This window comes from Natator depressus, chromosome 13 (genome assembly GCF_965152275.1).
Source record: "Natator depressus isolate rNatDep1 chromosome 13, rNatDep2.hap1, whole genome shotgun sequence".
Lineage (NCBI taxonomy): Eukaryota > Metazoa > Chordata > Testudines > Cheloniidae > Natator > Natator depressus.
In genome coordinates this window covers 5,701,346-5,722,396 of record NC_134246.1, presented here as the reverse complement: position 1 = coordinate 5,722,396, position 21,051 = coordinate 5,701,346, and the positions used below count along the sequence as shown (strand labels likewise).

At 43.9% G+C, this 21,051-nt stretch overlaps 1 protein-coding gene across 9 annotated transcripts in view; it reads right to left on the bottom strand.

Moving 5' to 3' along the window:
- MYT1 (myelin transcription factor 1) overlaps positions 1-21,051 on the bottom strand; it is a 113,462-nt gene that overhangs the window by 41,874 nt on the left and 50,537 nt on the right. For all 9 annotated transcript variants that reach the window (XM_074969389.1, XM_074969396.1, XM_074969392.1 and 6 more), the window contains 6 exons: positions 13,390-13,444; positions 11,643-11,673; positions 7,687-7,749; positions 6,157-6,404; positions 4,130-5,005; positions 2,353-2,487 (listed from right to left, as the gene is read on the bottom strand). In XM_074969389.1, the coding sequence (XP_074825490.1) occupies positions 2,353-2,487; positions 4,130-5,005; positions 6,157-6,404; positions 7,687-7,749; positions 11,643-11,673; positions 13,390-13,444 (1,408 nt within the window). The remainder of the gene's footprint in view (positions 1-2,352; positions 2,488-4,129; positions 5,006-6,156; positions 6,405-7,686; positions 7,750-11,642; positions 11,674-13,389; positions 13,445-21,051) is intronic.

The following is a 21,051-nucleotide window of genomic DNA, read 5'->3' as shown; positions in this document are numbered from 1 at the left end:
CAGGATTATTGCTCCCTGCAGCGCTGACCTTAAAAGTAAAGAAAATAATTTACTTTGCAAGCCTTTAGAAAGCACGCAGATTGCTTTTTAATTTTTTTTGTATGCACACTTGTGTGAAGATAACTGTTACTTTCGCCTTGTCTCCTGCAGTTCTGTGTTTATGGCAGGTCTGCAACCTCTGAAATTACAGATAAGGCAGCGGTTGTGGGGGTTTTTTTGGCCATTATTTCATTATCATGAGCACACAATACTGAACTTTATTTACATGTACAGAGAATTCTATTTAGGAGGTTGGTACAAATAGAAATAAAATCTATATTTGAAAAAAAAAAGCCAGTGGCATAGTGATAAACATTTCCTGCAGAATATATGAATCTTTATGTGCTATGTTGTAACTGTCAAGGTGATGAGTGAATAAAAAGAGATTTGACTCTAGTGTGCATATCAAATGGTTACTTTTTTTGCTATACAATAAAACATAATTAAATTCTGCTGTCGAGATTTTTTTTTTCACCCTTCTTCCCTCTTGCCGACAAGCTACTCCATAGCGGGAAAAGAATCTGTGGGATTCAATATAGGGACCAAGCCGACATGGTTCAACAGAAGCTCAGTAGGGTTCTATAGAAATTACTGACAACATCTAGAGAAGTTAACAGAGAATGAGATCCTTTCTAAAAGTTGCATTTTTTTAAACCACCCTATAGAATTCTATAGCAAGGAGATCTGTATGAGATGGATCTAAAAGCCTATATAAAGATTATTATTTTCTATTAAATTCTCCAGAACTTTCCTGTAAGGGTAGCTATAACTTTTGTCATCATAAGGGTAAGACACTGTAACTGCATCACACAACATGAGAAATTAAACAACGCTCTTAAGGCAGGTTTCAGAGTAACAGCCGTGTTAGTCTGTCTTCGCAAAAAGAAAAGGAGTACTTGTGGCACCTTAGAGACTAACCAATTTATTTGAGCATAAGCTTTCGTGAGCTACAGCTCACTTCATCGGATGCATACTGTGTATGTAGTCCTTGCCTACAGACAGCCCCTCAACCTGAAGCAAATACTTACAAGCAACCACATACCACACAACAGAACCACTAACCCAGGAACCTGTCCTTGCAACAAAGCCCGTTGCCAACTGTGCCCACATATCTATTCAGGGGACACCATCACAGGGCCTAATAACATCAGCCACACTATCAGAGGCTCGTTCACCTGCACATCCACCAATGTGATATATGCCATCATGTGCCAGCAATGCCCCTCTGCCATGTACATTGGTCAAACTGGACAGTCTCTACGTAAAAGAATAAATGGACACAAATCAGATGTCAAGAATTATAACATTCATAAACCAGTCGGAGAACACTTCAATCTCTCTGGTCACGTGATTACAGACATGAAAGTCGCTATATTACAACAAAAAAACTTCAAATCCAGACTCCAGCGAGAAACTGTTGAATTGGAATTCATTTGCAAATTGGATACAGTTAACTTAGGCTTGAACAGAGACTGGGAGTGGCTAAGTCATTATGCAAGGTAACCTATTTCCCCTTGTTTTTTCCTACCCCCCGCCCCTCAGACGTTCCTGTTAAACCCTGGATTTGTGCTGGAAATGGCCCACCTTGATTATCATACACATTGTAAGGAGAGTGGTCACTTTAGATAAGCTATTACCAGCAGGAGAGTGGGGTGGGAGGAGGTATTTTTTCATGCTTTGTGTGTATATAAAAAGATCTTCTACACTTTCCACAGTATGCATCCGATGAAGTGAGCTGTAGCTCATGAAAGCTTATGCTCAAATAAATTGGTTAGTCTCTAAGGTGCCACAAGTACTCCTTTTCTTTTTGCTCTTAAGGCAAAAATTACCCCTGGGCAGAAGGCCAGCACATGAACTATGCACCACTAAAGTTGAATCTGGAGGGCTTAAGTGCGGCTTCAGTGGTGTACTGACCTTGTGATGGGGCTCTTCCGCGCAGGGGTGAATTTCACTCTAAGGGTGCTTCTACTTTGCCGCTAGGGGTGTAAATGGCAACCTGTGTCGACGGACCCGCATTAGCTGTACTCTAGAGAGCTCGCTAAAAACAGACATGAGGATGTGGCAGGGTGAACTGCACAAATTTGCCTGACCGCCGCCACGGGTTCATACTTGTGCAACCAGCATTGAAGCCCTTGCCACTGTGTCCTCACTTCTTCTAGTGTTCAGGTAGTGTGGATACATCTGGACAAGTTACCATTCACACTCAAGACTGCAATGCAGATGTGCTCTGAGGCACAAGTCAGCTAAGTGCCTCAGCTCCCCAGGTTAGGCAGCCCTTTTTCTGCGGTGTGGAAATCCCTACAGTATACTCACTCTCTGGAGGGATCCTGTCTTTGTGTGGGCAACCGGACAGACTGCGATGGTGAGGGTAGAGTCCTGTGACGTGACCGGTGCCATCACAACCTGGAGTAGGACATTTGATCTCTCGCTTCTCAGGTCTTGAGGGATCTAGGAAATATGGGGAGGGGGATGTGGGAAAAAATATTACCCCAGGCAAGGGCAGCAACTGGGTACAAATCATGAGTGACTGGATACAAGAAAAGGAGCTTTTGTACAGCACTGCTGCAAAAGAGTTTATCACCAAGATTTCGGGGTACGTTTGCACCTGTAGTTCAAGTGAGACGCCAAGGTAGAATATTCACACCACTAGCTGCCTGACTGTTGGTGCAAATCAGGTAGTTACTGGTGCAAAGACTCTGATTTGCACATACAATTACATTTTTGTAGGTGTAAAAATACGGGTGCAAGTTTTGCATGTGGATACGAAAGGGAAGCCATGCTCAGTGTGGCTGAAAATGTATCCTGTAATGTGCTATATAAGGTCAGTGAGGCCATCTAAGAATTATGACAGGATAATCCCATTGGCTCATATTCAATCATGGACCAAGCCAAGCCAAAAGAAGTTATTGATCTTAGGCCAGGCTTCAGTTTCTATAGGTCTGCCCACTTACGGTCTAGTACTTCCTGCAGAATTCAGAAAGGCTTAGCAGGTGATACACTGCTTCAAAAATATGTGAACTGCATTAGTTTTCAGGTTGATATTTTCATATGAGTCCTATGCAGAAGTAGTTGAAATGTTTCACATTTTAATAGTTTTGAAATTTGAAAATTAATTAATTCATTCATTCATAAATTAGGAACATTTTAAATGAAATTCTTCATGAAAGTTTTCAGTCAATTTTCAAATGGAAATTGATAGAGCTGGTTGATTTTGTTTGTGTTTCAATTTCAAAAATTGTTAAAATTTTTAATTTCAAAAATGAAAAGGCGGAAACATTGGCAAATATTCCCCCCCACACTTTTTTTTTTTTTTTAAATCTGCCTTGTGCTAGGAAAGAGGACAACAAACTCTCAGTAGGAGAGGTGTGCATGGAATCAGGTGGTTCCTGTCTCCTGCTTTTCTTTATAGTTTTAGTTCAAAAAGCTATTTAAAAGTAAACTGGTGCTGATTAAAGATTCTGATGAAACTGATGGATTGAGGATATTGGTGGAACTTTCTCCACCTGTCTATTCAATATACATGTACACCATGGCCCCCATGGAGAAGGCTTCTACTTATCTATTGCTCAAGTAAATTATGGCACCAAAGTCCAAATGACCTTAAAATTAGGCCACCAGGTCCATAGTATCTGGTCTCATGGGCTTTTTCTGGAATGGGAAAAATGAGCAGAAGGGTGGCACTGGTGGGAGAGTTTTTGTTCTGAGTTTATTTTGGAGGGTCCTCTCGTTTGGATTTTGGTCTTAATTGACACTGGGAAGACTTCATAGCCAGAAGACTGGGTGGGAACATTTTAATAAATGGAAATAAATAAAATGAATATAAATAGTCTCCCAGATTATCCACTCTGCATCGCTTCTGCCATTTCTGTCTTAGAGGTACAGGTTGAGATTTTCAAAGCCAACTAGGGGACTTGCCACGCAATTCCCACTGAAAGTAACAGGAACTATGTGGCTCAATCACCAAACCAAGCTTGAAAATCCACAACCAGGTAGTTTTCATGGGACACTTAGCAGTGAAGCTCAGATTCTTTCACAGTCCAAGGCTGCTGGGGAGAAAGATGGTGCATGGAAGGTTGTTCAGATACTCCACCTTTGCTGTAGTAGTTTTTTCTGATAGTGTCCAAAGGTTTGTTTTGTTTTTCGTCCACCTGGAAATGCTTTACATGCTCCCCTGGCAGGCGGCTGGGCTCCCTCATGATCTTAACCTGCTCGGCTTTGAGTGCAATGGCCTGCTCCAGCAGCCCCAGGTTCCCTCTGGTCATCATGTCGTACATTTCAGACTCATCGGTCACGGCAGATTTCTGGGACCGAGCATCGTCATCTTTGTCGTCATCTGACCTGACCTCCACGATGACCGAGTACTCAGGTTTTGGGCTGAACCGCCCTTCACAGTGGGTTTTCTGGGAGTCCCGAGATGTTTGAGGAGTTTCTTCACAGATCACTTCAGGTGCCATCTCCTCCTCTTCTTCCTCTTCCTCGTCCTCCTCCTCCTCCTCCTCTTCTTCCTCCTCCTCTTCTTCTTCTTCTTCTTCCTCCTCCTCCTCTTCCTCCTCCTCCTCTTCTTCCTCTTCTGCTTGCATGGCCTTTTGCAACTTGCAGGACTCCTCACAGTTCATGTCGTCCCGATGCTCTGGACACAATTCACTGCTACGTTCGCTAGTGACCTCAATAACTTCCTCTGCATCCTCAGTTTGGATGATAATTTCCTTGTCACATTCCTCCTCGACCACCTCTTCTTCCGCCCCTTCATGAACCAGGTGCACAACATTAACAGGAGGCTTGGAGACCTGCAGTTCATTTTCAGGCAGCTGCCCCTCTATTGCAAGGGTTTCTTCTGCTATTTGGCCTAGATTTAGGAGAGAGTTGGCAATGATTTCTTGATAGCTGCTGTAATTGGCCTTGCTAGGGCCGGGTGTACTGGTAGCTGCATTTTGTCCATAGCGTGATGATTTTGCTGGGCTTCTTACTGCAAAAAGGAAGAAGAAAAAACGTTATAAGCTCATAAAGAACTTTTTGTCTCCTTTCAGCTTAATTGAACCCCAAGTCTTGCTGTTATGCCCTGGGTGAAACCTGATTTAATGCATTTAGTAATGGCAGGTAAAAAAAGGGATTTCCATTTTAAAATGATTCCCACTGATAAGATGAGCAACACCTTCAGATATCTATTTTCTCCACTGAGCCACCAGAAACCATCAACTACACATTTTTGCATGTTGCCTGCACTAGCCCAAGGTGATGTTTTCATGCTAAAGAGCACCCCATTGGAGGCTGATGCAAATTGCCTCAATAAACAGGGGTCCATGATGCACAAATACATTTACAAGGAAAGAGATATGGGAGAAGGCTAAGATCCGAGGGCCAAAACTCTTCCCTGGTTACGCACATACACCTCCTTCCAAAGCCCATGAAAGTGGCATGAATTTGGACCTAGGAGCCTTACTCTGTGACCACTGAGCATAAGAACAGTCATCCTGGGTCAGACAAATGGTCCATCTAGCCCAATATCCTTTCTTCCAACAGTGGCCAATGTCAGGTGCCCCAGAGGGAATGAACAGAACAGGTAATCATCAAGTGATCCATCCCCTGTTGTCCATTCCCAGCTTCTGGCAGAGAATAGTGTTGCATCCCTGCCCATCCTGGCTAATAGCCATTGATGGACCTATCCTCCATGAACTTATCTAGTTCTTTTTTGAACCCTGTTATAGTTTTGGTCTTCACAACATCCTCCGGCAATGAGTTCCACAGGCTGAAGACAATAGAGAAGCTCACAACCTGTCTCTGGATCAGGATCCAAGACTCCAAGTTGCCTTTCCCATTGTTTTACCTATTGAGCCACACAGAGAAGTGCTTTTATACTCTACATAGTTCCTTCCCCAGGAATCGTCACTGATGGAAAAACTCTTATTTTTAAGATGTTGGAGACAGTCTGTGACCAGTATAGCCAGGAACATCCCTTCTCAGATTAAACAGGGCTTTTCTGTTGTTCTTCCACTAAATATAATAATGGAAGAACCCATCCTATACATAATTTAGAGGTGCTATAACTCTTCATTATTAACACTCACTTCCCTTTTTCCATCTGTAAAATAAGCTCTGCAATCAATAATGATAAAGCACCTTCCGCTGGCTCAGGGCTGGGGGCCTCCTCCTGTTCTATTGTCTCTGCCTCTTCCTCCTCCAAAGTCCCCTCTGATTCGTCAGTGACAGACTCCTCCTTCACCTCTGTCTCCTCACTCCCATCGCTGTCCACGTTGTAGCCTTCATCAAGGGCCAGCTTCAGGGGATGGGATTTTCTCTTTGACACCAGGTGCTCGGCCTCAGCATCCTGAAGTTTCCTCTTCTTTGCTAGAGGGCAGCTTTGTAAACTAGAGGGAAAGAGGACTCATTGCATGAGGGAGGCATGTCTGAGCAAGACCTCAGAAATGGAGGCTTTATCAATGAAGCAAGGGGTAAAAAAGTCCTTTAAGGACTAAAGAGAAATGGGCAATGCATAGGGAGGGCCAGGTCTTCAGCTGGTTTATATTGTCCTAGCTCTGTTGACCAAGCTGAAGATCTGGCCTTCATTCTTTTTCACTCTTCTCTAAAGAAACTCACCTATGAATGGGCCAGCTCCTGATGCCTTTACTCAGTTTTCGCTCAGAGATCACTGGGAGTTCGTATAACCCAGTAAAAACATTTAGTCCTATGGCATCTTATCGGGGTGGCCAACCTGGGGCTCCGGAGCCACATGCGGCTCTTCAGAAGTTAACCTGCGGCTCCTTGTATAGGCACCGACTCCGGGGCTGGCGCCAACTTTCCAATGTGCCGGGGGTTGCTCACTGCTCAACCTCTGGCTCTGCCACAGGCCTTCCTCCTCTCCACCCCTTCCCAACCCCTCCCCTGAGCCTGCCATGCCCTCGCTCCCTTCCCCTCCCCTCCCCCAAGCCTCCTGCACGCCACAAAACAGCTGATTGGGAGGTGCAGGGAAGGAGGGAGAGGGAGGCGCTGATTGGCGGGGCTGCCGGTGGGTGGGAGGTGCTGGGAGCAGGGTGGGGGAGCTGATGGGGGGCTGCTGACGTATTACTGTGGCTCTTTGGCAATGTACATTGGTAAATTCTGGCTCCTTCTCAGGCTCAGGTTGGACACCCCTGCATCTTATATCTGCCATCACAATTTATGCTAGGCCCAGTTGTTTCTACCCTGGACACTGTTGGATACTAAAGGCTGTTGGTTGCTTCTAGCTATAAAACTAGAACTGGTATTCAGATCCAGCCATAGTGGCATATTTAACTCATGGGCACCAGGAGTCCAGATGTGCACAGTATAATGCACTGATGAAAAATCTGTTAGCAGAAGAATGGACTCCAAGGCAGCCAAGAAAACTATTATTTCCCACTCCATTCCCCTCTACCATGCATGCAAGTAGCAAGCAGACCAAGTCCTCAGCCTGAAGACATCTCAGCAGAATTAATAAACCCATTGTATAGCAACACAGTCTATTCCTTTCCGCCTCAGCTGTGAGTTTGGTAAAGCTCATTTAGGACCTGATCCAACTCCCATTGTAGTCAATGGAGCTGGATCAGGGTCAGTCTGTCTTGATTCTTACATCTCTCTCTACCACTAGCATTGAGGTTCCTTAGACTGGAAATCCTCCAGCCCAAATCTTACCTTCTGTGTCTTGCATACTTTCCACGGATGTGTCCTGAGCCATTACATCCTGGGGTAGGGCAGCTTGAGAGGGAAACAATCAAGCAACAAGAACGGTGATGACTTGGACAATGCGTTTTAATTAAAGTATATAAACTATGGAGAGTTAAAAAGAATCTGTGCAGAAGGAACAAAACCTGCAAACGGGAAGATAATTTCCTTTAAATAGTTCATTTCATCCCTTTGAATTCCAAGCAAGGAGGGCAGGATGGCGGCTTTGCAGTTTGCTAAAAATTAATGAAATGAGTCACCCCATTTAATTAAATGAACGGTTCATTATAGTTTTATGAGTATGTTTAATTAAAGATTTGCATGTGTAAAAGCAAGCCTTTAAACACCAGACAACTACCGTACCCTGCCTCCCACGGTCACTGTTTAGTTTTGTTGTTGTTTTGTTTTTTTTTCACTAGTGCATAAAATAAATCATTTTTTAAAATTTCATTTTATGGCTTGTCAGAGAAGCATTGTTTGAGGATGCTAGGAATGGGGGACCTATTGAGGAGGCCAGGTTGAGGAATGGACATGGGAAGCCAGGCCTTTGGTGATAGGAGTCAGAGCATGTTGGACAAAATTCACAAGCTCCCCTGCCCTGGCTTCTGCTCAGCTGAAGCGGCAGTCTCAGTGCAGAGGGCTCCAGAAACCCTAGGCACTACTCAGCCCTTAACACGGACTGAAGTGGAAGATGCTGCTTTGCATAGTTCCTCTGCGCTGGTAAATGTCACCCCTACAGATAGCCCAGTCTTCAGGAATTATAGGGGCTCCAAAGGCTGAAAAGCAGCTTCAGCCAGTTTCCCTGGCAGATGTACCTTAGGCTTTGGCTACTGCCAGAGGCTGCAAAGCAAGGGGGACCACCTGGGACACGGCTTGACCACTTTTTGACCGGCCTGGCTGGTTTCTCAACTCTCTTGCCAGTTGCTGGTCACGAGATGCAATTTGCCAGGGGGGTTTGCTGAGCGCACATGCCGCCGCACGCATAGTGATCTCGTAACTAGCATCCGTGCACGATGTGGCGGGAAGCGGTGCTGCGGCCGGCACCCAGGTCCTGCTCTGCATGTGCAGTGTGCCCTGTGCCAGGCCCTTGTCACCTGCTGGCTGCTGAAACTGCAGCAACTCTTCAGGATCTTCCCTCCCCTCCTCCCCCCACGGGTGTCCCTATGAACTAGCCCAGCTGAGCCAGGCAGTTCTGAGGGTTAACTCCTGGCCAAGGTCCAGATGGAAGCTGATGCAGTGCCGCGCTTCGCTGACCAGAATTCAGGGCAGGGAGCCCTAGGAGAACAGAAGCACTGCCCTGTTCGTTTTGTGTTTGGGAGCTTGCTGACTGGCAGGAAAGCTGAAGCCAGAGACTCAAAAATCTGAACTCCCAGCAAGGTCTTAGACCTATCTTGTCTCAAAACACTCCTGGTCCTGCTACATGTCCTTGTAACACTGAAACCCCAGGGCTGCCTTTTGCAATAAACTGACTTGTGACCTGCTTTATATCTGAGGTGATGATCCTCCTTTAACTCACGTGATCAACTGGGAGGATACACAGTGTTCTCTTTGGCCTCCTAGCCTTTGTCCGGTGCATATGCTCAAACCAAACTGCACCTTTCACGGGGTTCCTCGTATGAGTGGAAGTGGCAGCTCAGAGGATTCTTCCAAGTGACATGCTCGAGATCATACATAAGAAGATCTCTCCAGGCTAATGTGCATAATTGGAAGAAGGTCCCCCTCCCCTTTACTGATGATCTTAAAGTCTATTTAATTTGAATTGCCTTCAGTCATGACTGAGATTGCTCTGTTCTGAACAGCCCCAGACACACTCTAAGTGACTGCACTCAGCACAGTGGTTAAGCTAGCAATGACTTGCCTGAAAAAATAAAAAGGCTTATTTAGTGTGGAACAAGAACAGCTCTGATGAAGATGTTATGAGCATTTCTAAACTTTGCTGAATCAGTTAAGGCTGATTCCCCTTTTTAAGGCAGTAAATTACAGCCTGTGGTTAAAAAAAAAAAAGATAATAGCCCAGAGGCTCTGAGCCAAATGTATCTAAAGTGACTCGTGATTTTAGATGGCTCAATTTTTGGTGCCTAGCTTTAGACAACTTCAAAGGTGTCCAATATTCAGAGGGTGGGCGCTCAGTGCTTTCTGGAATGCCAGGTCATTCTATCTTGGCCTAGGACTTTGATTTGTGAAATCCTTAGAGATGGAAATTTCTTACATCTTGGCAGGGGTCATGAGTGGCAAAGGGCTCCATGGTTTGTTAATGGTTCCCCCTTCTTTACAACATTCACCAATTTCTCTCTCTCTCAAGAGCTTTAATACTTTTACAAAAGCCTTCTTATTGTCATGCAGACGATGCCTAGCTTCCAATTAGTCGATTAATCGTCCAGTTAATCAGGCAATTAGGTGACAGCTGCAGAGATGTCTGTGTGGAGCACTCTGTGCTGCCCCTGAAATATGTCACCTGCTTCAATTACCACCTCCACTCGAGTATTCAGCAATAAAAGTTAGGGAAGTGTAATGCCCAGCATCCCCCATGCTAGTCTCTTAGGAGTCATAGCAGAGCGTAGGAGCAGAAACTCGAAGAAATTAGGACAGTTAAGCTCCAATTACTCTTTGACATGGAAAGCTTTCTAATAGAGGCCACTAGAAAATGCAGCCCCTGCCATTAGCACATGCCCAGGTTAGTGAATCCTCCTCTTGCATAAGCACTTATGTCAGTTTTACAGAGATCTGAGAGATCCAGAAGCCAGTGATTTATAATAAAAAGCTTTGTAAGACTGCAACGGTTTGCTCCAGTTTTTTCTCTTGCTGTTGCTAGCATGCAAGCTACATCAAATGAACAACAGGACCTCCTGAACATCTCAGTCATCGGGCTAGGGGATGACCAGGCTGACGTGGGGCGTGGGCATCAGATCTTTACCGATGGAAAATCTTATCCTGTACCTGTGGGGCTAAATAATTTTAAAATCCATCCTGTAAGGCAGGGGAGGGGATGGAAGGAGAGACAGAGACCAGGAACATGGATAAGGGAGGAGGACAGAAGTGACAAGAGGGGAAGGGAACCAGAGAATGATCCAGGAATGGGAGCAGGGGGAGGACACAAGAGACGGAAGGGGAGGTTTGCTGTTAACCATTGTACATAACGATACTTTTCCAAGTGACATTATTTAAGGATGCAATTCCCTCTGGGGGCTGGATCCTTGGCTGAGTTAGCCCTTGGTGCATCATTTCACCTCCTTTGCTCCTGGGACTGGTTATGGGCTGGAGTGGGGCCTAGCAATAGGGCAGTCACAGGGCTGCTCTAATTAACACCATCTGGAACAGTCCCCCCGGGGCTTCCCTGCCAGCCAAAGATTGCTCCTTCTCATCCTTATCCGGCCGCCTCCCGCCCTCAGCCCACCACAGAATGCACCTTGCATGGAGGGGGTCGTGGATGGTAAAAGCCAGATTCCCCGCCATTAAAGTAAGTGGGAATGGGGAAGTGCAGAGGGCAGCTCCCTCTCTTCTGCCTGGCGTGCGTAAGCAGTGTTCCCTTACAGCTTCCCCCTACACTGGTTCAATGAGAGCTCTCCCCTCCTGTTTCAATCTGCTATAACTCTGGGGATTCCCTTACCTTCCTGGGGTCCCTTTTCGCTCTGGGCTGGTGCAAAGAGGACTTACCCAAGCCCTGAGTGTCTGGCTACATGATGTACAGGGAACTGTAACACAGCTAAAATCCTGTTCATTTTTCTTCCCCTTCCCTATAGCCATAGAATGGGACTCGCCAAGTGGGAGGGGCAGAAGAAGGGGCTGCGGGAGGAGTTAGGGTTGGGCCTGGGCTTGGTAATAGATTTGCCCCGTCTAATGCTTTCCACAGCTTTTATTTCCTTAAGGAATGGGCCAGAATCCCTCTCCCTCCCCAAGCTATGAGGCTGAGAAGAAACTTTTCTTACCTCACCTCCTGTCCTATGAGTTCCGTGGGCACTGAGCAGAGGGACAGGAAACAAGAGTGGAAAGAAACAAGGCCATGAGTAAAAACGCAGATTCCTCTGCCACCGCTGAGCTAAGTCATGCTCGATCGTAAACTATGCAAGGCTACATAGTAATAGAAAAGCATAAACTGTCTGCAGCCCTCAACCTGCTAACACTTACACACATGCTTAACTTTAAGCGTGTTACAATTAAGCATGTAGTGTTTTCAGGGAAAGAGCCTACATCTCTATGTAGACACAAACACACACACACACTGAGCCAGATTCTTAGCTGGTGTAAACTAGCATGGCAATATTGAAATCAATTGAGCTACCTTGATTTAAACCAGCTCAGGATCTGGACCTCTACTGGTAAAGGAACTGACTGAGTTCTCTCATGTCTGTTCAGTTTTTTGGCAGTTCATATGCATTTGAAATAGTTTTCTACATTTGCATTTTTCTAGTTTCTCATTTTAATGCCTTTTGTAACGATAGCCCAGGCTCTAGATTTTTAGGGATGATTCTTCATTTCTGAGTAATACAGATGACATTACTGGATCTTTACTGAAAACCTGATGTCCAGCCAGGAATCCAAACAGCCAGGAAAAAAAAAAAGAAAAAAGAAAAAAAAGGAAACATGCCATGTGGCACAGGCTAAAAGGCATAACACAGCTGCTCAGTTTGTTTGAGCTAATTGGGTTTCTGGGGGATCCAAATCTCAATGGAGTGACTCACAAACTTCAACAAACTGGAGGCAACAGTAAGTAGCATGGTCTATCCAAGAAATTACCTTTTCACATCAGGAGACCTGGGTTTAAATGTGTTTAAGGCAGGTTTAAGGTGGGAAAATAAACAGAATCAGGCTGGTCTCATTATAATCCCTAATGAGCATTATATATATTACAAAAACTACCACATAATGTGGCACGATTCAGCACAATTGGCTGTATCTGATTTCTGAGGAAAGCAAATGCCTAGAAGGAGAATGATGTAGGTCAGCATGGAGTGAGGCGCAATGGCCCAGCTGTGTGGATGAAGTTGCATAATACCTTCACACATCACCCTCTATTTTCACCAGTGCTATTAGTTCCTCACTTTCAGTGACCTTTGAAATGCATCAGATCCATACACACAGAAAAGAGACAAAATAAATTCCGAGGTTGATCTGTAATCATTACACAGGGTACCAATGATCTGGATATGACTTTACACACTGCAGAATAGATTACAGCATCTTCCCCTTCTTTCTAGGGAAAAGGCATCTAGAGGATGAAATATACATTATTATTTTTTGTAAAGCTGGAAAATAAATAGCAATCAAGCTTTGAATTAACGAGTCGTTTGTCCTCCAGTCCCTGCCATGAGACGGCCTGTTTGCTTCTGCAGCGTGTTCAACCTCTGCCAGGCACTCTCAGATGTTCGACTTCAAAGCCTGTAGCGGAGCATGCATGATGAAAGCCTCTGGAACTGATCTGAAGCCATCACGATTCCTATAGAACTAAGCATGGAAGGGATTTTTTTTTTTTTTTGCAGGGTGGAGGAGGGAAGGTTAAATACCATGTGGGGTGTAAGTGTTTATTGCTCAAGCTGTTTTTGTGAACAGATCTCCTGGGTTTGGGGGGAGGCGGGGAAGCAGTGTTTCCGGGTCTGAAAGGAGAGCCTGCTTGGAAAAAACGGAGCACATTAACCTCAGATTTAATTCCACACAGGAGGAGAATAAATGGCTCACCTCTGATAGACTTTGATCGTGTGCGTGCTCTCTTATCATCAGTTTCTAAACTCATCTGGAATCAAACAGCGACAAAATTAGCATTTAAAAAAAAAGTCTCAGTCACATAGAATGTATTGGAAACCATTCCCCAATATAAGTGCTTAGAGCTGGGGAGGCTGGATTGTCTTTTTTGAGAAAGATACTGATTGTATTACCTTTTAAATTAAGGCCAGACTAACTTTGCTGGGTTGACTCTAAGGGGAGGAGCCCTGATTTGTCTTTTCCCTATAATATGAAGACTTCACCCAATAGGAACGTAGCGTTTCTCTTGCTCTATGGACCAGATGGCTGAAAACATGGCCTTATTGAAGTCAGTGGGAATTTTGCCATTGATTTTGATGGGTCCAGAGTTTCACCCAAAGTATTTCTGCATGCTCAGCTTGTGACACTATTTGATGATAATCAGGGTATTTTAAACCACTAGTGATCCCACTGAAGTCAATAGGACTTCTGAGATAGGTGCTACGCAGTGGGAGAATGGACCTGCTATTCTGGCCCACCAAGTAAATAGCTGGCTTTGTTTTGCAGACATTGCTTTTTAGGGGCTGAGCACCCACTGTTGCAAAATGGCATTGTTCCACTGACTTCCTTGAACCAGTTGAGGGTTTGTCCCTTCAAGTATAAAAAAACTTGCATGTTTTCATCCCAGGGAGAGGTGGGGGAAAGGACACAATTTTGGAGCCAGACCCTGCAAAGGCAGACCCTGCTGAAGGCAGCGAGAGTAGAGGGTGACACCATATCATCGGATGAGGCTCTAAATCTGTATCCAAAAACCTACCAACTTCTTTTCCCAGCTGTGTGCATGAAGGAAAATAGCTACAGCCTTGAGGGACCAGATGAACTTCAGCATGACCAGATGAACTTTAGAACGGAGTAAAATCATAGTGGGTGAAATTCTCCCCTCTGCACAGGGGAAATGTTATCCAGAGGTCTTCAAAACCCCACCTCGTGCTGTAATAGCTGAACTAAGGTACAAAGACATTTTCCCCACACAAACAACAATCATGCTTTATTAACAGACATGGTAACTAGGGGATACCAGAACTAGCCCAAACCTTTCCACCAAACTCAAATCAACCCTTTTATGAATGACAAGAAATTCAGTTAACTTTAGAAAAATGTAATATGTTCTAAGGTCAGAAGGGACTAGGGCGACCATCTTTTCTGACCTCCTGGATACCTTGGCTTGGAAGGGTTGGATTTTTATTGGTAAATGTTGATTTCATCGTACACACACAAACCAATGACAAAATATTTCCTACTGATGATCATTGAAATTCACTGATAGGCAAGGTAAGAAAAATGCTGCTTGAGAACCTGGAGTTTGTTTCAAGATATTTACTTTGTATATTTTCACACGTGACGTTGACAACTCATGTTTTAATAGTTATAAAGCTTTAACTTTTGGAATCTCACTGTCTACTGTCATGGAATAATTATGGTCTGACCCCCCCTAATGTCTGACCTCCCATAACTTCCCACGACAGTGAAAATTTAAATCAATAAAAATAGAAGAAGAAAAAAATCCTGACGCCCCATAATTTTGCCCAACTCTGAAAATTTAAATGTATAAATATTAAAAAAGAGCCTTAAAAGTAAACAAACATCGATGTTATCCATCAAAATGATAAAAATATAAAAATCAAATTCTACCAAGCCTATGCATCCTGCAGGCCATAGGACTTCCCTGAATTAATTCCTCTCTGTACTAGAGCAGACCTTTTGGAAAAATATTTACACACACATGCACCTTTGTGCTTCCTGCTTTCATATCCACCAGAACTGTTGGCACACCTGCAAAGAGGGCTATACTGCACTACCCCAAGCCCAACTTGAACTGGACTCTACTGGGAATATTGCAACCCATTCCGGTGAGGTTTACAGACTAGGGTCTCAACCCTGCAAGCATACATGCTTACCTTTACCCACAGGGAGCAGTCCCATTGACTTCAGTAGGCCCAGGTTTGCAGACAAGGCTATGCCTTGGCTGAAAAAGGTGTGCTTTTCCACAGAGACAGCTAAGTCGGTGTGAACCCTTAGTGGAGACAAGGCACTGTAGTTTTTACCTGTATGTAGCCAGCTGAGGTAAATCCCGAGTTGGGTAGGGTGTAGATAGGGTGACCAGATAGCAAGTGTGAAAAATTGGGACACTATTTTTTGTGGGGAGGGGAAAGGGATAGTTGCCTATAGAAGACAAAGCCCCTAATATTGGGATGGTCCTGATAATATCGGGCTATCTGGTCACCCTAGGTGTAGGGTTGACCTCACCTAACTACATTGATGTAATAACTATTTGTGCCTTGTTTCCACAAGGATTTTACATGCAAAGCAGTACCCATTGTTTGGCGGTGAAGACTGAGCCTCAGCAAGGTTTGGATGAGGTTCTGATTAGCATCTAAACTTTTAGAACTTTATCTGAATGCAACCTCCACATTTCTGGCATTTCACTCCGTCTCTGAGTCATGGGGCCATTCCAGCACTGTATCAGGCATAGCTGAAAAAAAAAATTCAGCAAGGTGCCGTGCAACTCTTTCCATGTGCTTTTTATGAGTATTATTTAACATATATGTGTCAAAATTGTAATAGGTCACTGGGATCTGCACAGCCATTTATTATTATCAAACATTTATATTGGTGTAGCTCCTAGAAGCCTCCACCAGGTCAGTGCCCTATTGTGTTAGGTGCTGTACAAACATACAGTAAAATGACAGTCTGTACCACTAATAGCTTACATGCTACAAGATGAGACATACCAGATGGACAAGACTAAAAAGTATAGAGGAAGACAGGTAACAAATACAATGGGATGTTTTAGCCCAGCCCAGCTGTGGGTGCAGTTCTCAGACAATCAGTAGCAGTTATAATAATAACTCCTATCTCTTATAATACTTTCCATCAGTAGATCCAAAGGAGGTAAGTCATTATCCCATTACCCCCAATGGGGAAACTGAGGCACTGAGGGGTGAAGTGACTTGCCTCAGGTCATCCACCAGGCCAACGGCAGAGCCAGAAATAAAACTTAGGTCTTCCGATGCCCAATCCAGTTCACCGTCCACTAGGCTACACTGTCTCGCCCATAATAGCAACTCGCCATCTGCCCGGCTTCCAGCAGATGGCAGCTTTCTGTGTGCATTGCAACAGAAATGAGTTTTGAAGGCAGATAAGACAGTGGCTGTATTTGGACTGGGAGCTTTTTCTTACCCACAAGGGGCCTTGTGGGAGACAGCACAGAGATGCTTGGGGGAGACGCAGATGATCAAGGCTGGTATTGTTGGCAGGCGGCAAGCAGGGGCTCGAGTGAGCAATAAGATATAGGACGGATAGCTTATTTGTCTCAAACCACAAGCTCTGGAGATCGCTCTGTGCAGCCTTGAATGAATTCCCTCTATTATGAAATTTCTAGGCAATAAAAGTGGCATCTGCACTTTTGTAGAGCATTAGTAGATAAAAATTGCCATCTATTGGCATGTGAGTATAGGGCATGTTGTATTGTTCATGTGTCTTTATGTTTAATAAAGTTGTTGTCGTGCACTATGAATAGCATCTTCTGTGTAGCTTTTCCCTTGGCACGCTTGACAGCACCCCTCTACCTTCACTCAGAGAAATTTTACACAGATGGAAGGAGGCATCCAGATGACCTCTAGATTGTGGACATCAAACATTATGCTCAGTAGGGAATGACAACATGAATAAATAATACTTGGGACTTCAAAGTGCTCGACATTAATTAATTAAGCATCACAACACACCGTGAAGTAGTGAAAGCTGCCATGCAGCCACCTCTGGGGTGCAACAGGGCATCTGTTGAACAGTCAGCACCACACAACAGCTTAGGCAGGAGGAGGAGAAATAATTATTTATATTACAGCAGCACCTGCAGTTCCCCAATAAAAACCAGCGCCCCCTCACAAGCTATCTCAATAGGCAGAGTATAACAGGAGTTAGAAGCTAGAAGAACAATAGGAATAGGCTCTTATGAAACACACCAATGGATCTTTAAAAACTTTCAAAAGCAGGCAGGGCATCAGTTTTACTTCTCAGCCTAAAGATGGTCAAAGAGATGAATGAAGTTAGCAACTTCTTTATATCAGCAGGATTGTGCCCAGCTCCAATCCAGATATATAAAGGAGCAAGATCCCCCCCCCACACACACATCAGTTTGGATCCTGATCTCCTATTAACTCCATGTAGAGGCAGAGGTCTGTTCTCATGGAATCAAGCAGAGCAGGAACCCAGTAAATTTTTTCCGCTGAGCTGTCAGTCTGTCTCCTGCCATAGGCATTAGTGTGGAATTACTCTGCTTCTCTTGCAATGCCTTGACTCTTGATTACCTGAACTCCTGCCTAGCCAAATGTATTTAGCGTTATCAAAGTGGTGCAGAGAATTGGGATTCTAGTGTCCATTTAAAACGGTTGCATGGGGGAGGAGGGAGAAGATAATACATTTTCTTGGGGGTATTTCATCCCCATGATTATCATACATGTCTGGTTTGGAGACAGCACAAGAAAATTCAATCCTGATTTGTCCTAATAAGGGTGAATTACCTTCTGCACAGAATGTCCCTGACTAAGTGTTCTCATCTTAACAAAGTCCTGCCGGCCATCATGTGATGAGGTTCTGCAATGTAACAAAATGAAGTGGCTCTAAAACCTAAAACCACTGTTTAAAGAGCGGGTGTGTGGAATCCTAGCACTGGTTAAATAAATTCAAAAGGAGAAGGAAGGGAACAGAACTGGAAAGTGCAGCTGGAGCATGCACTGTAATGAGCAGTATGGTGCTGCTTCCCTTTTCTGTTGCTCTGCTGGCATTGTGTATAATGAAAACAAAGCATGCTGGCTCCTCATTGGAATAAAGCCCAGCACAAGAGCCAGCTATTGGCCACGTGATCTGTTCTTCAATGAGGAGCAGGAGAGGCTCTATTTAAATGTGTGACTCAAAATGCCTACTCTAATTCTGCTTAAGCTCTTGAATGTTCTCTTTCAAAACGTGTGTGTGTGTGTGTTTCTTTATGGTAAGAATTGAACGGGCAGAAAGTATGAAAAAATACAGGTGCAAATCGCACTAAGGTGTTTATTTTAGTTTCTAAAAGCCAGGAGATAACAAAGCCCCCTGAGGTGCCACCGCTGAAGAAAATGCCTCAAATCAGCAAGATGAAATTTCCCCACGTAGCCCTCCCTTCCACCCCCTGGTAAAGCACCAGTAGCATCCAGTGATTTATGTCATTTGTTAGGGAGGCTGGAAAAAATCAAAACCTGGAGTAATTTATGCATCCTGTCAGCTATAGTCTTGTGCTGCCGGAGCGTTATTCTCTACGTTTATTACAACCTTCCCTATAACCCAGAAGACAATTACTATAATTTCTATTTTTAAAGCCCTGGTTCCCCATGGACCAATGGCTCACATTTAAAGTGTGGAGAGGAGCAGGTGTCAACGGGACTTCATTACATTTATGAGCCTTTCAAATGTGCCATGCTCTGAGCTAGCTCGCTAATGCCTTCCGATGCATGCTGTACAATAGAACTAATATGTTTGATTGCTAGGTGGCTATGTTCAGCTGAAATGAAATCTAGAGCTTTCTTTCTTTTTCTTTTCTTTTTTTTTTTTTTGTCAGTTTTCCCAGAGAAATTGGCAAGCATTCTGCTGGGGCCTTGGCAATTTGGATTTCCAGCAGATAAATTATTCAAAAAGCAGAGAATAGAGAGGGCTGCAGAGAGCGTAATGGGCGCTGCTTGCAAACTGCTAACTCCTACTGATGGAACTAACAGCTGTGGTATTCCTTTTTCCAGAGCACCTTGCCATTTGCAATGTATTGACTTTTTTTTTTTTTTTTTAGAGGACAACAGGAAGCACTTCTTCGCTTTGGTGTGAAGAGCTTCAATTTAAAGGGAATAAAATACAGAGGGGCAAAAAATTCAGGTCTTAATCCTGCCCTTTTGGGGAAGGTAGACTGGAAAGCAAGCCTGGAGCCTAGCTAGCTTGTTCATAACTGTGCCAATTGAGCACTGCTAGAGCCCAGAAAAATTGGTACCCTCATACACAGCATACGCAACGTATTTATGCTCCTAATCACTCAGAAAGCCAGTCACCAATTAACCCATTCTTGTTAGCAAACTCAGAAGATAGGCCTTGGATTAAGTCACCATGGAGACTGAACTACCAACCCTCTCTTTGAAACGGAAGGGAGTATGCACTGAGGCTCATATTTTCCAACAACCTTTTGCATAAAGTGCAGGAGGGACTTCTGAGTCTTTGCTCTTTTGCAGACACACAGTGGCGTCGATCCTCAAAGAAGAACGCATACATCACTTACACAGGATGAAAAGTAGGCCGGAACTCTGAATGGCCAGGGCTGGAGCATGCACAAAGTGTCTGGGTGCAAACACATCCCACTGGGACTTGGAAGAGAGGTTTGGCAAGCCACGCAGCTTTCCTGCCCACATACAGGTAAGCATCATTGGCACCACATCACTGCTTTTTGCAGCTACTACAAGAAACAACTGTACAGAGCTTGGACAGACCATCACATGACCCCAAGTGGAAAAGGCAGAGGGATATTGACAGTTTGACTTGCTGGTGTTGCAAATACTGGAATGTGGAAGTGTTAAATGGACTGGCTGGATCAGCTGGCTTTGCAATGTATCCTTTTCACATTTTCCCATGGATAAGACCCTCTATTTTTTGATAAGAGCTTCACATGGCTACAGCACTGGGGAACTCATCAAAATGGAATCAATAAATGTTTTGAGTTCTTTAATAAGATTTGCTGTGGGCTTTGGGGGTGGTAATGAGTTAGGGCGTGGCTTGCATTAACAATCCCATATTTCAACTACCTACCTATTTAACATGTTTTGTCAAGCAGAGTTAAAACTTTCTAAATTCTGTATATTCTAGCCTAATATTTTACAGTAGATACATACTATTGTGGAGTAAGATGGTTTCAAATCCTAGGGGAGCACTGGAATTGTGCAAGTAACAGATTTTTCGGTGCAGTAGCTGCACCACAAATAACCAAACAGAAAGTAACTGTGGGTCAACTCCTCAAGAAAGGAATGCTTTACATTTCTGTACTGTGCTGAAAATTCTTTTCTGCAGGGCTTATAAAACATTAATTTATATATTTTTTAAAATCAATAGGTAAATCTAGGACCAGCATTAGTTTTGCTAGCCCTATTTTATTTTATTTTATTTTATTTGCAAAACTATAATCAAAAAGTCCAACCAAACAGTCCATTCAAAATGAAAGGTTCAGTTTGAGGGGTTTTACTTTCAAATGATGCAAAATTCAAAATGAAAAGGGCATTTGGAATTGAAATAGCAAAACATTTCATTTAGAAATGGTCAAAATGAAACATTTCAACTCTTTTTTGAAATTTTTAACCGCCCCCCCCCCCACGGCACCCTTTTCTCCCCCAAAACAATTTGGCAACTTGGTGAAATGTTTTGGTCAATCTGAATTTGCATTTTTTGGTGAAAAAAAAAAGATGTCTTACAAATTTCACCCAGCTCTCGTCAGTATTTTCATATCATTGGTTTCTCCCTGCTCGAGTCAGATAAAAACATCACCGTCTGTCTTCCGATTCTGGCTTACAAGCATGAGCTTGATGTATTCCTCTGCTTTAC